The sequence below is a fragment of the Centroberyx affinis genome, unplaced genomic scaffold (genome assembly GCF_046629955.1).
Source record: "Centroberyx affinis isolate AG114_WGS23_722 - 3 ecotype Tasmania unplaced genomic scaffold, CSIRO-AGI_Caff_v1 ptg001466l_1, whole genome shotgun sequence".
NCBI classification, from domain to species: Eukaryota; Metazoa; Chordata; class Actinopteri; order Beryciformes; family Berycidae; genus Centroberyx; species Centroberyx affinis.
The window spans coordinates 22,248-37,880 of record NW_027279935.1 but is presented as its reverse complement, the minus strand read 5'-3'; the positions used below and the strand labels follow the sequence as shown (position 1 = coordinate 37,880).

At 40.6% G+C, this 15,633-nt stretch overlaps 1 protein-coding gene across 1 annotated transcript; it reads left to right on the top strand.

Annotated features, from left to right (window-relative positions):
• The first annotated feature begins 11,968 nt into the window (after positions 1 to 11,968).
• On the top strand, positions 11,969 to 13,276 carry LOC139650224 (golgin subfamily A member 6-like protein 22). The gene has a single exon (XM_071526826.1). The coding sequence runs from the start codon at positions 11,969 to 11,971 to the stop codon at positions 13,274 to 13,276; it is 1,308 nt and encodes a 435-aa protein (XP_071382927.1).
• Positions 13,277 to 15,633: the final 2,357 nt, after the last annotated feature.

The window sequence follows — 15,633 nt, the reverse complement described above, 5'->3', positions numbered from 1 at the left end:
CAACTTCCGAACTCGAAGGTAGGAACTACAGACGAGCTCATGAAGGCAGCATTTAACTGTTAATGGAGCCTACTAACTGTCAACATAGTGTATGCTAAAGTGTTAGCATGGAGCCTATTATCACTCAACATAGTGTATGCTAAAGTGTTAGCGTGGAGCACTGGAGCGAACAACCTACTTGTGGACGTGGATGATTTTGGTGTCTGTGTTCTCATCACTTAACAGGTAAACTGACCAATGGGCCAAAAGCTTGCTGTATTCCTTTAAGAGCGTCAGAGTGAGGCCAATACATCTTTGTCAAAAGCATTACACTGACTGGCAGCCAAGTCACAGCTGCCCAATGCAAGATAACACATGTCAAGAGACGACTACAATATGATTCCCATATGTTTTCCATGCAGTCTGTGATATCATGTGCTATCCATATATCCTCATTCAGAAATCTCTTACAGTATATGTGGCATTGCTCCCATCAGACGCAAACCCCATCTCCAAAGAGTTATTCAGCAATGAAAACAGCCGCACTTTCTGATTGATGACCCTGTATTTTAACCATTATAAAATGTTTTGTGGAGTTATATGACATAAGCATTATCTTAATTCCTTGACTTACTTTATAGCCATCTGGTTTATGGTAATTTTATTAAAATTTCTCACATAATGACATGATTTAACATACAAAATCCCCTCCAACTTTATCATCATTATTGAATGACATCTGGGGGCAAATAGAGTCTTAGAAGTCTGTTTCAAAGCTTCATTTCATAGAGGTTCGAAAACTTGTGTAGGGTAAAAATATTGGACTACAGCTTGTTTTTCTTTTTGTTCTTTCATGTCAGGAAGGAAAGTATTTCTTCTGCATTCAATAACATGGGGGGGGTGAGGAAAAAATACCTTGTTAGTGTACTGGATTAATTAGCAGGGAGATTCCCTATTTTCCACTGGTCACTTTTAACCATTTTACCAGACAAATTCATTACAGAAGACCCTTGAAAGCAGCGGTTGTAAATCTGTCAAGGTGGTACACACTGATGTGCCATGGAGAGAGAACCAGGTGTGCCTTTCTTTTTTTTTTTTTGCTTAAAAGTCAAGAAAAAACAATGTCAAACTTTATGTAATGAGCTTTCCTTCCAGGTTTGTCCAGTTTGAGCCAAGTCTAGTAAGCTTACTCTTTCTTGTTCCTCAAGCTGGCTGTCATTAGTCATCACAACAAAGCTGTGTGTGGCATTTTCAAGCTATCAATGCCTAGTGTGTGTGTGTGTGTGTGTGTGTGTGTGTGTGTGTGTGTGTTGGAATGGAGCTGCTGTTTGGCTCAAATGTTTCTCGACGGCAAAAAAGATTGAGGAACGCTTTGCTGAAGTATCTGGTTACTGTAAACAGACTTAGCAGCGACAGCCCGGATTTCCATGGTTGGGCATACAGTAAATTTCCTCCTCATAAATATATTAAGTATAAATATAGGAATTTTCAGATGTTCTTTAAAGGCAATCAGATTGGAATCTTGTTCTGGTGCTATTTACAACCTTTAATCCTAACTTTTTAAATGACATAGAACTTTTTTTTTTTTTTTTTTTTTTTTTTTAAAGGTATAGCTCAAAGAACAGTTCCCAGCCACAGCCAAAACAAACAGCATTTGACTGGTGTCTGCTGCTAATTTCCCTCTCAACACAAGTCAATCAGCTGATGGATTGCAGTGACACGAGCCACATCTGTCACTGCATGACAGTGAGTATGAAATTAGACTTCAAAGCGAGACGGCACTCTGGCAGCACCTTGACACCCACCAGACAACTTCAAATCCTGCAAACTGACAGTTTTAAACAAGGCAAATTACACTGACAAATAAGTCAGTCTCGCAGCAGGAAAGGTATACTGCGAGGAAATCACTTCATGCAAACTGTGATTTTTAGACTTTTCAATTATCTTTCAATTAAGCTTCCGGCTCAAATGCATAGGAGAGTGCGGAAAACTTCAAAACTCATTCCAAAAATTCCCAAAAAACACAGTTATTATTTTTTTTTTTTTTACATCTGGGAGCATTTAACAAGTTCTCATTATGAAAAACCACAAGAGACTCACCTGCAAATTCCTCCAGAAAAGAAAACAAAAGCCTAACTACAAAATATAAACCCCCCAAAAAAAGAAAGCAAGTCCTTTCGTCTGGACTGCAGGCTGGAAAGTGAGAGGTTTACAAGAAAAAACAGGCGTAAAAAGTATCCAGTTGATGTTTGAGTCCCGTTCTGATGTTTTGCTGACTTGTAAAGCCAGCGAGGTCCCGGACGGACTCTGTGTGTGTGTGTGTGTGTGTGAGAGAGGGAGAGAGGGAGAGAGAGAGAGAGAGAGAGGGAGAGGGATGGAGAGCCGTGTTTGCGACTGTGTGTGTGTGTGTGTGTGGATTAGTTTGACCCTCTGTTTGGTCCTTAAAGCATCTGGATTTCAGATTAACGCGTCTTTCTCTCTTCCTTTCCCCCCCTCTACTCATTCTCTCTCTCTCTTTCTCGTCCCACCTCGCCCTCTCTCTCTCTCTCTCTCTTCCTGTGTGTGTGTGTGTGTGTGTGTGTAACCGTGCAGTCAGGAATGCTGCTTACCACATCTCCATCCCCTCCTACACCTACTCTCCTTCCTTCACCTCCTCCATTCATCTCCTTTCTCTCTCTCTCTCTCTTCTTTCTCTCTCCTAAACCCCCTCTCTCCGCCACTGTTTTTCTCTTGACATGCTTTCACCTTTCCCTCTTCCTCTCTTTTTTTTTCATTCCTCTCCAGGTACATTACGGTTTGTGAATACAGATTGGCCAATTATAATAATCCGTCTATAGATATTGAGCCTCTGCCAGCGGCTACGTACACTGATGCACACACACTTCACTTTGCCAGTTGGCAGACATTCAATATTATTCATATGACCTGACTGGTGTAAAATGTAGCATGAATAAAGCTGGATGGGACAGATTTTACACTTTAAGCCCTGGTAGTGTTGAAACCCCGCAGCACCCCGCCTCAGCTTTGTTGACATAGTGATTTATCGGATTGAAGGCATTTTTTTTTTTTTTCATCCAGAAATATAATGTAATGTAATAATACGACTGATGGCAGGTAACAGGTAAGTATGAAAAAAGTATGTAAAAAGTTTCTTGTTGGTTATGTTTGGAATCACTGAAGTAACAGACATGCATTTTTAGTCATGATGGGTTATTAAATTAATTAATTAAAGTTGTAAAAAGTTGTTTTTTTTTCTATGTACGAGTCAAACTCTTAATAAACTCTATGTGATTAGGAGGTTAGGAGTGTTTCTTTCTTTCTGTTCACTTTCACTAAGGCATTCGATTTAATTTAACTGGGGAAGCAAAATGGCAGACGAGAAGTCACCCATAGTTTACTAACAATAGGGATGGGACAATTTTGATATGTGGTATGGGGTTCAGGATTCGATACAACCACATGATGTAACAAATAACATTTTGGTGACAACAAAGTCTGAGTGCAGAATTCTGTTTATTTCTGAGCCACAACACTTTCTAGCATTGTCACTGGCCTGCTAGAATATAAACAACAATTTAAAAATGTCAGTACAAAGTGACAATAATATAATTTGGATGGAGAGCTTGTGAAACTGTGATGGTCAAGCTGTCTCATTTGTGATTACTACAGCAGAATAACATGCAGCTGATATCGCGATTCATTTTTCTGCCCCACGATACATATTGTCACATGTTTGTATCGCGTTGTGTTGAATTTCGATATATCATCCCATCCCTAGTTTACATATAAAATAAAATATCTGGGATACGTCTGAGTGACGCACTCATTTAGGCACTTGAAGAGTTTCATGAAAAAATGAGATTTACACCATCTGAAAAAAGTGACACTCTAAAATGATGAGTAGCACAAAATTATGGTCGTTCTTATAACTTAAGTCCTTTTTCTTAAATTTATAACTTTTACAGAGTGGAGATACTGAATGATGAACTTCACATAATTCTTTACCCCCAAAATGGATATACTACAGTATAATGTTTTGGAAGAACATTTTTCCCTTGTACCCTTTTTACCAAAAGGCGGCTTACTATACCTATGATGAAAAAGATGCTGCGCATTTATATGTAATAACATTTTTTCATCACATCTGTGCCAGACTTAACAGAAAGAATTCATTCATTCTTTTCTAATCCATCGTTTTCTCCTGTCAGATTTGCATCAATCAGCACTTTCTCTCTCTTTCTCTACTTCACCCCCCTCCACACACACACACACACACACACACACTTTTAGTCTGTCATCAGCTCATCACAGTGATTATGGTGACTGGTGCCAGTAGCATCGGCCAAAAATCACTGGCATTCCTGTGCCATCCTCCTCCTTTAACACACACACACACACACACACACACGCACACAAATGTACCCATCACCCACCCACCCACCACCCACACACACACACACACACACAAGTGGGTCATTATCAGTGATAACAAACTTTGCATCCTATGTTGACAGGCTTCTTGTAGTGTTTTGGCATTTCTGTCCAAAACAACTGTTAACTGGGAACTGTTTGTGTGTGTGTGTGCGCATATTTGTGTATTTTGTATAAGTATTTGCGCATTCATCAGCACAAACATGTCTCAGCTGCATCCATCTGAGATTCTAATATCATGTTTTCTCTCTCTGCAGGTGATTCCCTTGCCGAAGGCCAGAATAATCGACCAAGGTCGGTCCCTGAACAACCTGGTAAGATAAGATCTGAACTAGATGTACTCCCAACAGTACATGTGCATAAAGATGGTGGCTTCCTGGTGTGACATCATCATTTGATAATCTTGGCTCCAGCTAGCAAGAGTTTGACATTTGGAGGCTTTACACAGTGGGAAAAAGCTAAGCGACATCTCACTAAGCATTACCTGCCTGCCTGACTGCCCTGGAAAAATAACACTGCTGGCACCGCGGGTTGGGTTCACATAACTGGGTGGCAGGGTTAGAAGCCATGAATATTTTGAGCATGATTAACCTTTAATAATTTCTCAACCAATTGGTAGATCACATATTCACTTCCCATAACTCATTGAAAAATGCACGCAACCTAACCGAACCCCGACCGAGACATCGACCACTCGGTTGAAGTATGCGATACCCAACAACATCCACCAGAGGGCGTGTGGTGCAGCTGAGCACACTTCTTTATTCCAGCAAGCTGGCACCTAGCAAACACCTTCAGAAGTGCTCCTGTTTGTGAGAAATGTTTGATGTTTTTTGATGAACACATCTTCAGAGATGTTACTGAACACCATGACATAACTACATTTACAACTGTTTGTACAATAGCTGTGAAATAATTTTTTTTAAAACTTGATCAACCAAACGGTTGAAATGTCGATCAATGGTATAATAAATTTACAGTAAAAGAAAACAACAATTTCTTGGTAACCCAACATTTTTTGACCAATCATTGATGGTAACATTATACATTTGTAGTTAATTTCATTATATTCTTATTAAATTCATTTATGTTCATCATTTGTCATTTTTGATGAGCATTACTGGAAGAAAATGACAATCAAGCTAAATATAACGCTAAAACATAAGATGTTATTGATTTGTTATATTTATTTTTTCCATCTGGCCTTGCAATATTCCTGCTCTGGTACCAGAAGATCCTCTTGAGTCTAATGTGGAGGATCTGAGTGATGATGATCAAGTAGATGATCCTGATTATCTTCCCAATGTAAAATAAGTGAATGGAGATTCTCCTTTTGAGTCTATGAATGAGGCAGATGGGGTCCCAAGCTGCTCATCAAAAATTGACAGAAATGATGAACATTAATGAATACGTTTTATACCAAGAGAAATGTCTTTCACTTAACTTTTCAGGATGTAATGGAGAGAAATGTATTAAAAATGTCAAAATGACATCTCCACCATTGGTAGATGTAGCTTGTTCAAAATACCATTTTCATTACACGTAATTAAAATGTTTAGGTCAACATATCTAAACTACATTGACCCAATGTGATTTGTACCAAAGTCAAAAATATTTATATTATGTTGATCTGATATGAATTGTTTCCTGGATGCATTTCTTTCAGGTTTTAACACCACCTAAACCAAAAACTGTCATGTTCATAAAATGACAACTCAAATGGCATTTTAAGGTCTTTATTGCAATTCTTTTAAGTGCAACTGACAAATTTCAACAACCAGGATAAAGAGACAGACAGAAACATAGAGAGAGAGAGAGAGAGAACGGAGAGAAGAGAACGAGAGAGGGAAAGAGAAAGAGGGAGAGATAGAGACAAAGAGGAGTCCAAATATGCTCCTGTTAAAAGGTGCTTTTAAAGAACATGATGTAGAGTTCTATAAAAATGATGCAGAATCCTTTAGAAGCATGCTTGTAGAAGGGAAATAGCAAAGCATGTAACCCTAATTGCTCCAGTTAAGCTCCCTAAGAGTACAACAACTACATGACTACCAAACATGAATTCTAAGTGACAGCCTGACATTTGGATTTTCGCATCACCTTTAGGCACTTGTTCCATCAAGCTTAAAAAGAAAAATGAAAAAACATGCATAGTCTGTCCATCAGTTAAGTCACCTGGCAGGTGTTGTAACACTTCAATGATAAATGCTTTAATGCTAGCCATTCTGAGAGTGACTGAAGGATAGATGCAGAAACATTTCCTCCCATAATTCATTTCTCTGACAAAGAAAACAATAGCAACAGTAACAAAGGAGAAGTTGACAAAGGTTAACAACAGCTAAAACACCCAAACAAGGGTAACAAGGTAAACTGCCTGCACATGAGCACGTGTCTGAGTGTGAGACTCTGTCCGACAGTTTCTGTCCATCCAGGTTCAAAAGAAGTTTTTGAAACACCTCAAGTGTATTGCAGACCGGTTGGGTACCCCAGATCCAGAGCATAAATCAAACCAAGACGCCTGGTACAGGTGCAGCCAACACTCTGAAGGCCGCTGACCACCGTCACTCCCTCAACGATTACTCCCACATCTCGAGGATCCCCAGGACCATCTGCTCCTTCTCTCTCTCCACCAGGTCACAGTCCTTAAAGACACAGAACACAGCACAAAAACACTCGAGTTGAGCAAATATCTTTATCATAAGCCATGTGAGAGACCAAGCAAGCAGGCAAAGGGGTCGCAGGTATAGTTTTCAAAAATAAGGGCTTTTATTACCCAGAAACTCAAAGTGTAAAAAGCAAAGTTCAACAATAAACAATAATTCTGGGCCCATAAAAGAGGTGAAGAGAATCTAACTCAAACAATTCCAAATTAAACACAACTGAACAGAACAAACTGACCTAACAAAATGACACACTGGGGGAACATATATAGTGGCTCATCAGACCAAATAAATACAGAGGGGGGATAGACATGAACTAAACACCTAATACACAAACATGGCCATCTGTTCTCAACTAAAGTTAAACTAAACAATACTAGACTAAAGAATATGCAACCATAATAATAATAAAGTATTAACATAAATGGTGAGAACTAAACAAAATCTTCAATCATATAGTTCTCCCCCATGACATGGCGAGTAATAGTATCGCCCAGTTAACGTGAGTTTGGAGAGGAATTTTAAGTTTCACTTTCATTGTAGTGACGCTGACTTTGATAGCGCTTAGACCCTCTAGTGGCGACAGGCGGTATAACCGGTGGTGAGGAGGGAAACCGCACCGGTGTCAAAATGGCACCACCGTGACAACTCTAATACACAGAGAATATTATTTGTTTGTTCAGTGAAACCATGTCAACTTATCGTCCCTACAAGAAAACACTTTTGTGGTAAAGTACCGCAGGCACAGTGTGATTTGCAGGCCGAGTCGAGTTCCAGTATTCCGTATGCGGGTTAGGCACGTACTGAAACTCGAGAAACCGAATGAAAGGCTGGCTCAATGAGGAAGTAGTACTACATTGTTGAGCGAGCCGTTCATTCGGGTTCTCGAGTTTCAGTACGTACGTAACCCGTACACGGAATACTCAAACCACTCAAGGAACGACTCCACATGGAAGTATCGATGCCGCTCGTCTCGGACAGCTCGGATAGCGATTTGAAAGCCAAACTAGAAATCCTGAATGAACGGCACGCTCAACAATAACATACACTACTTCCACAAAGAGCGGGTTGGAACGTGCGATGTCTTCATTTAAGGTACATGGCAATCATTCATTCGTTTAAAGAGCTTTGGAGACTCGAAGTGGGAGGAACCCGTACGTACCACTACAGACTCGGTATGTATCGAGCCCGAGAATGATCTGGTACAAATGATTCATTCGTTCACTTTTGACCAGCACTACAGTTAACGCATCTTTTGCTCAGCCATGGACCAGACACCACTCCAACAGCACCGGTAACTCAAAGAAATTACAATTAGAACGATGAAACCAACTGAACTGAAACACAGTAGCAATATAAACCATATCATGTTCACTAAAATGTGCGCACTATAAATCAGAAAGCATGTACTGTCTATTTGCTAATAAAGTTGTGAGTATGCTATATGAAACAAAAAGCCATGTGTGGAGTCATTTATTTGTTTGCTTGTGTGTATGTGCATTGTGACTGTAAAAAGTGCAAAACGTAATGACTAAATGAAACAAAAGTAAATTTACCAAAGGTGAGTGGAGTGTAGGAGTGTTCACCGACTTGTCAATGTGTGGCGGTAGATGCGGCCATCACAAGCCATTATATACAATATCCCATGATGCAACTTGGCGGGACCCATGTTTCACCAAGCTCCTCCCCAGTTTCAAATGTGAGCGCGCCTTACAGACAAATCTACAGCAAACAGCTCTTACTCAGTAAATGAATACTGTTTGTCTTGCAGACATTTTGACCCGGTATGTCTTGGAGTGCATAAGCAGTCACTAGGTCCAGCTGTTGTAGGCTTCACTTGTCTAACAGACAACTAAGCAAGTGATTTGTCTGCAAGATGCTGCTGGTGGCTTAGTTGTTGTCTCTTAGACATGTAAAGGCTACAACAGCTGGACTTAGCCACTGCCTCAGTGCGGTCTCAAAGATGATATTAAAAAAGTCAGCAAAACTTCTTCTATAGTCGCCGCCATCTTTAACAGCTGAACCGTGTAAACAAATGTAGTGTGTGTCCTGCATCGCTTAGCAACAAAAACAGTAGTGATTTGTGTGAGAAAGGGTCCAAGCCAGCATTATCTCTGTTTATAACTAACATATTGTATATGTCATGTTATCTCATTAATGCAATACATGTTAAAATAATCAGGGTTCACAGTTAGCTGATGTAGGCAGAGGCTACTTTTTAAGGTCCAAGACGATTTCATAATGGCAAATGCCGGTACAGCCAATGTGTAGAAAATGGAACTGGTGGAAGCTTTTATACCGTATCAAACCGGTTAAACCGGACCCGGCCCAACTCACAATCACATCAAGTACTTTACACTGTCAGATAAATGCTTTCAATAAGTAGCCTAATACCAAAGAAAATATATAATTCAGTGTTCAGTGTGACAAAACCATTTCTGCATTTCCAAGACAAAACATACCTCATCTAAGGCAGCCAAGATGTTCTGGATCTTTCTTCCAGCTCCTCCTCTGGGCTGTGGAAGATCTTCACCAGCTTATCAGGCTGCTGGTCCAGTTTCCCAAAGAACGTTGACTGCAGTGGAACCGTAGTAATCCGCATGAACTCAGCATTTATCTACAAAGACATAACTAGCTGCCATCAGAACAATGAACAGGGCGGTGCACAGCAGGTAGAGGACCAGGTGTCTACAGAAGCTGACTGAACCATACGTCTACTTCTAACAGCCGTTAAGATATTTTTACTATCTGTATTAATATAATGTCAAATAAAACCACATAGTAGCCTATGCGTGGCTTGACAGAGCGGGACCCATGGTGGTCCCGGGAGATCAGCATTGCATTCAAATCAACACTCTTTCATTTCTCACTCCTTGATGACAACTGCAATACAACCTGAACAGCCTGATCTAGGACCTGTATTATATCAAAACTAGGGTTGCAAAATTCCGGGAATTTTCAAAGTTGGAAACTTTCCATGGGAATTAACGGGAATTAACGGGAATTTATGGGAATTAACGGGAATTTATGGGAATAAACGGGAATAAACAAGGAATTTACTAAATTGAAGGTATGCTCTTAATAGGGAACTTAAATATAGTTGGGGAAAATATATTTTAGCATAATCCTGACTAAAACAACCAGATATCATGCAAGTACAGTTGAATATCTATGCTATTCCTCAATCACATGCACACATAGCACACTGCTTACTGCAGGGCTGTTGAGACCACGCCCCCTACATGCAACTCAACATTCATGTTTTTGTTCTTCAATGAAAGAATTGATTGTTCAATAAAATATTTAACACTTGATAAAGTTCTACTTACAAATAAATCTGTTTTAATTGTATTATTTTGGATGGATGTCTGCTTATAACAAAACAAATATTTATGCTTGGATATGATACCTTTCCATTAAATTACCCTCAATTCCCAGTTAATTCCCATAAATTCCCATAAATTCCCATAATTCCCATGGAAAGTTTCCAATTTGGAATATTTCCAAAATTCCCCAGCTTAACTTCCCATGGAAATTTACCGGAAACTTTCCGGAAATTTACCGGAAATTTTCCACCCCTTTGCAACCCTAATCAAAACCACTTGAACCACCTCCAAAATAATACAAACTGTTACAGACACACACACTGCCCAAAAAGCCTTTGCCACAACGACCAATCTTTAATTAAAAAAATAGAAACAAAGATTACAAATACATCTAAAGGCTTTTGTACTCACTGTGCAGATGGCTCAGTGCACCTCACTGGATGTTAGCTCGTGATCTGGTTGAGGAAAAGGCAGACAGCTCAAACTTTGAAACTCCAGTGCATTCAAAATGATGCTACTCAGCATTAGGTATTAACTAGACCTAGAAAAGTATTTTGTTCATTCACAATCGTTCTAGCCCCCTTCAGTTACTTGCAACTAAAGTTACATAAACCCCAAACCTGACTAGCTAGCTGCCGAACGGGATAGGCTGGCTAAAGCTAGCATTTGCTCAAGTTAGCTAACGTTAGCTAGCTTCAGTGTCTGCCATGTGGAAAATAACCACAGACCTATAAAATCCCACCTGTCACCTAGATCGTTGGCATTTTCAGAGAATCGCTTTTCAACTAACTTACGAGTAACGTTAGCCGATTTAAACTAAAAGCAACCCAATTACTGCTACAGCACTTTAACGTTAGCTAACTAGCCACATGGGAACTTGATCAACTCGGTAACAATTAGAATCGGTTTTTGCCAGCAAGTGTAGGCCTTCCAAAGCAATCTAGCAGCAAACATAATGCAATGAGGCCATTTGCAACTCATTTTTATCAAACTACTTCATGACATATAATAAAACATTTAAATCCTCACGACATGTAGCTGGCGATGTCCTGTTTGCCACGTGTACTCTTTCACACAGCCCTCGCACGCGGCCCAGGTTTCTGACATGCGCAGTGGGTGGTCTCCGATGGCCAACTAAACTCTTTCTCATTAATACAATTTTTTTTTTTAACTCTCATTACATGTCCAACCTGTTAAATTTACATTTATCTAATATGTATGAATAGAAACATGTTATTTTTAAATAAAGCCAGCAGTTTTATAAGCTGTTTTTTGAGCATGTGCGTCTTTGGAATCTTTGGAATCTTGCCAACTTTTCTCAACCAATTGGCTTTCACGCTGCCTGCTGACACGCATTCTTGTTTATGACGCATTTGGAACTCCAGTAATCCTATAAAAGAGGCTGCTACAGCCACAGAAGCTCTATGTGGGCAAAGACGGTGAACGAGTAACACGGGAAGAGAGAGCAGTCATAGGATAGAGACAGGAGATTAGATACACTATTATTATTAGATACACTACTAGGTACATTCCGACTATCGGAGGCCTTCTGAAAGAGAAGGTTACTCTGAAGAAATGGAGAAGAAACAACAGCTCCAGGAGACCATGGATCCCATGGAGCTAGCCAGGAAGTTGAAGGCGTGTGAGGCAGAGAAGGCGGGCCTCCGCCGCAACTACAAAGACCTGGCCTCCGAACACGAGGACCAAATCCATGAAAACATGGGTCTGCAGCATCAGCTGAAGGCGCTCAGGAAAGAGATGGCCAAATGCAGACGCGAGCAGCCGAAGGCTGACAAAGACTACGAGTTCCTCCGCCGAGAGAACGAGGAGCTTCGTAGGAAACTGAAGGGCCAAGCCATCAAACTGGAGGCCAGCAAGAAGGAGGATATGGCCCTCCAGGATGGGAAGGAGTGGCCCGGCCTTCCCCAGAAAGAGAAGGCCCTTGGCAGATGTGAGCAGTCCATGGCAGGCAAGGAGAACGTGTGGGACCTCCGTGGGAAAGTTAAGGAGCAGGCCATGAAGCTTGAGGCGTGTGAGAAGGAGAATGTGGCCCTCCAGAAAGAACAGGAGCGGGCCAATAAACTTCAAGCAGAGGAGGAGATCCTCCGCCGAGAGAACGTGGAGCTCCACAAAGAAGTACAGCAGCAGGCCGTGAAACTCACGGCCTGCGAGGAGGACATTATGGCTCTGAGGAAAGAACAGGAAAGAGCCAGTAACCTGCAGGCAGAGAAAGAGGAGATCCTCCGCCAAGAGAACCAGGAGCTCTGCAAAGCAGCAAAGGAGCAGGCCGTGAAGCTGGAGGCCTGCAGGAAGGAGATTACGTCCCTCCAGGAAGACAAGGAGGGGCTCAGAGAACAGGCCACTAACCTTCAGGAGATCCTCCGCCGAGAGAACGAGGAGCTCCGTAAGGATATGCAAGAGTGGAAAGAGAAGCTCCAGAGTGCCCATGAGCGGGAGAACACTCATCGGCAGGAAATGGAGCTGATGAAAACGCTCCAGAGGGAGCTTGCCTCAATCACTGAAAAGCTGACTGTTAAGGTCAAGGAACAGATTGAGGATAAGAAAGCCCTCCAAGAGAAAATCGACCTGAATCACAGCCTTGAGAAAGAGAAGGCTTTGAGCCACCAGGAGCAGTCCATGAGGCTCCAGGAGGTGGAGAGTCTGGTGAAGGCACTGCAGAAAGAAAATCAAGAGCTGAAAACGCTCCATGCAGAGGAGGCCTTGACCAACCAGAGACTCTCCATCGACCTCAAGGCAGAGAAGCAGGAGAAGGAGGAGCAGGCAAAAAAACCCAAGAAGGCTTCCATGATGAGAAGATTCTTCAAGCTCTTTACCCGTCAGAGGAAGGAGAAAAAAAAGGAGGAGAAGGTGGAGTCCACTTGACTTGCTTCAAGAGGACTAAGGCTTCTATAATGAGAAGATTCATCAGCTCTTTACCCGTCAGAGGAAGGAGAAAAAAAAGGAGGAGAAGGTGGAGTCCACTTGACTTGCTTCAAGAGGACTAAGGCTTCCATAATGAGAAGATTCATCAGCTCTTTACCCGTCAGGGGAAGGAGAAAAAAAAGGAGAGAAGATGGAGTCTGCTTGAGTTGCTTCAAACCAAGAACCTCAGCACACTGACACCTGTGCTCACTCCCTCTCCTCTCTCCTCATCCACACACACCCTTACCCTACACTCTCTTCCAACCCCCCCCCCCCTTTACCTTCTATTTTCCCTTAATAAAAGATATCACCTTTGATATCTTAAAAATAATTCACCGCCTGTATTATTTTCATTCTGTAAGTGGCTCTACAGCCAACACTGTATGCAGAGGATTTAAGACATCTGGAGATACAGTACAATGTATCAAAATATCAAAGCTGTCTTGGATCTATAGTTGTTTTTGTGTTTTTATCATATCAATTGTTTGTGTGGTTTTGCAATTTAAATGCTGCTGTCAAACTGAGAAATGAAAGTGGAACTGCTGTGGTACATTTACCTCATCCTGATGTCACATCATGACCTTGGAATAATAAGGTCCCATCTGACATTTTAGTCAAAAATAAGTTATTTAAATAATGCAGCTCTAAAACATGTCTTAACATATTGCTGAATATGCATGTAGATCAGGAATGTGAGAAACTAAAAGCTTAATATTTCATAACTACTCTGAACACAGATGGGAGTTTACATTTCCAAGAGTTTACATTTCCAAGGGTTCCAGCTGAAAAGATGTTGGTATCACATCCTTCCGGTATCTATTTGCGTGGACCCGGCACCTGGTGGCATGAAAGTTTTTTTTTTATATATATTTGTCTGCCATGTAATAATCACAATAGTTGACCCTTCTTTCATTTCCCCTCCCTTCCAAAAACCTAACTGGCTCATTTCCATATGAAGACAGGTGTTTACCATATTAGAAAGAAGCAAGAAGCGCATAGTAATCACGTCACACACGAGTGAGCTGCTCTGCAGAGTGTGTTATGGTAAACTTCAGACAGCGTCATGGCCAAAAGTTGAATTTGCTTTCCTTTATATGTCCGCTGTGTGGACTATTTTGGAAAATTAGACAAGGTAAGCATGATTTTTCTTGTGTGTATTAGGTCTCTGCTGGGACAATAACATCTAAATTCACATTTGCATATATAATAATAATAATAATAATAATAATAATAAACTTTATTTGTATAGCACCTTTCATACAAGAAATGCAGCTCAAAGTGCTTTACAACAAAGAAATTTCATACATGAAAATAGACATAGAATGAGCATAACATAAGATGGAAAATAAAACCCACTGAATAATAATAAAAATAAAGTTAAGAAATAGAGTACATAGAATAATTAAAATCAAGTAAAATACAACATTTTAAAAGAAGTGCAGCAGTGCATAAGCGCGAAGCAAAGTTTAAAAAAAAAAAAAAAGTTTAAGGCCTGTATCAGGAAAGTCGTAGCTAGTTAAAGGCTAAAGGGAAGAGATAAGTTTTTAGCTTTCTTTTAAAAATACTTAGTGAGCTGGCTTCCCTGATATCTATAGGCAGTGTGTTCCAGAGCTTTGGGGCGTGATTGACAAAGGCTGCATCCCCGATTTTCTTTCGGCTGTTGCTGGGAACCTCCAATAAACCAGCAGCAGATGATCGCAGTGTTCTTGAAGGCAAGTAGTGAACAAGGGAGTTAGAAATGTAGCTTGGTCCTAGCCCATTAAGGGCTTTGTATATAAGGAGGAGGACCTTAAAATCAATTCTAAATGTTACAGGAAGCCAGTGTAGAGCAGCTAAAACTGGACTGATGTGCTCTCTCCTCTTGGTTCTGGTTAATAGCCGAGCTGCAGAGTTTTGAATAAGCTGAAGTCTCTCTGTGTTTTTTTTCGGGAGACCAGTAAACAGTGCGTTACAGTAATCGAGTCGGCTTGAAATAAAGGCATGAATCAATTTTTCAGCATCTTTTTGATTTATAAATGGTCGTACTTTAGCTATGTTTCTAAGGTGGAAAAATGATGTTTTCGTCACCTTGTTAATGTGGGACTTGAAGCTTAGATCTGAATCTAGGATAACACCAAGACTTGTAACCTCAGATTTAATCCAGGGAGTCAGTGTTCCCAGATTATTAAACAGCATTTCCCTTTTTGTTTTAGGGCCGACTAGTAGGATTTCAGTTTTGTCCTCGTTTAACTTTAAAAATTTTTGCTCATCCATTTATTTATTGCCAAAAGACATGTAGTAATGGAGTTTATAGCTGCAGCATCATTTGGTTCAGCAGA

Coding starts and splice junctions, on each gene's coding strand:
- LOC139650224 (XM_071526826.1), top strand. CDS start 11,969: ATGGAGAAGAAACAACAGCTCCAGGAGACCATGGATCCCATGGAGCTA.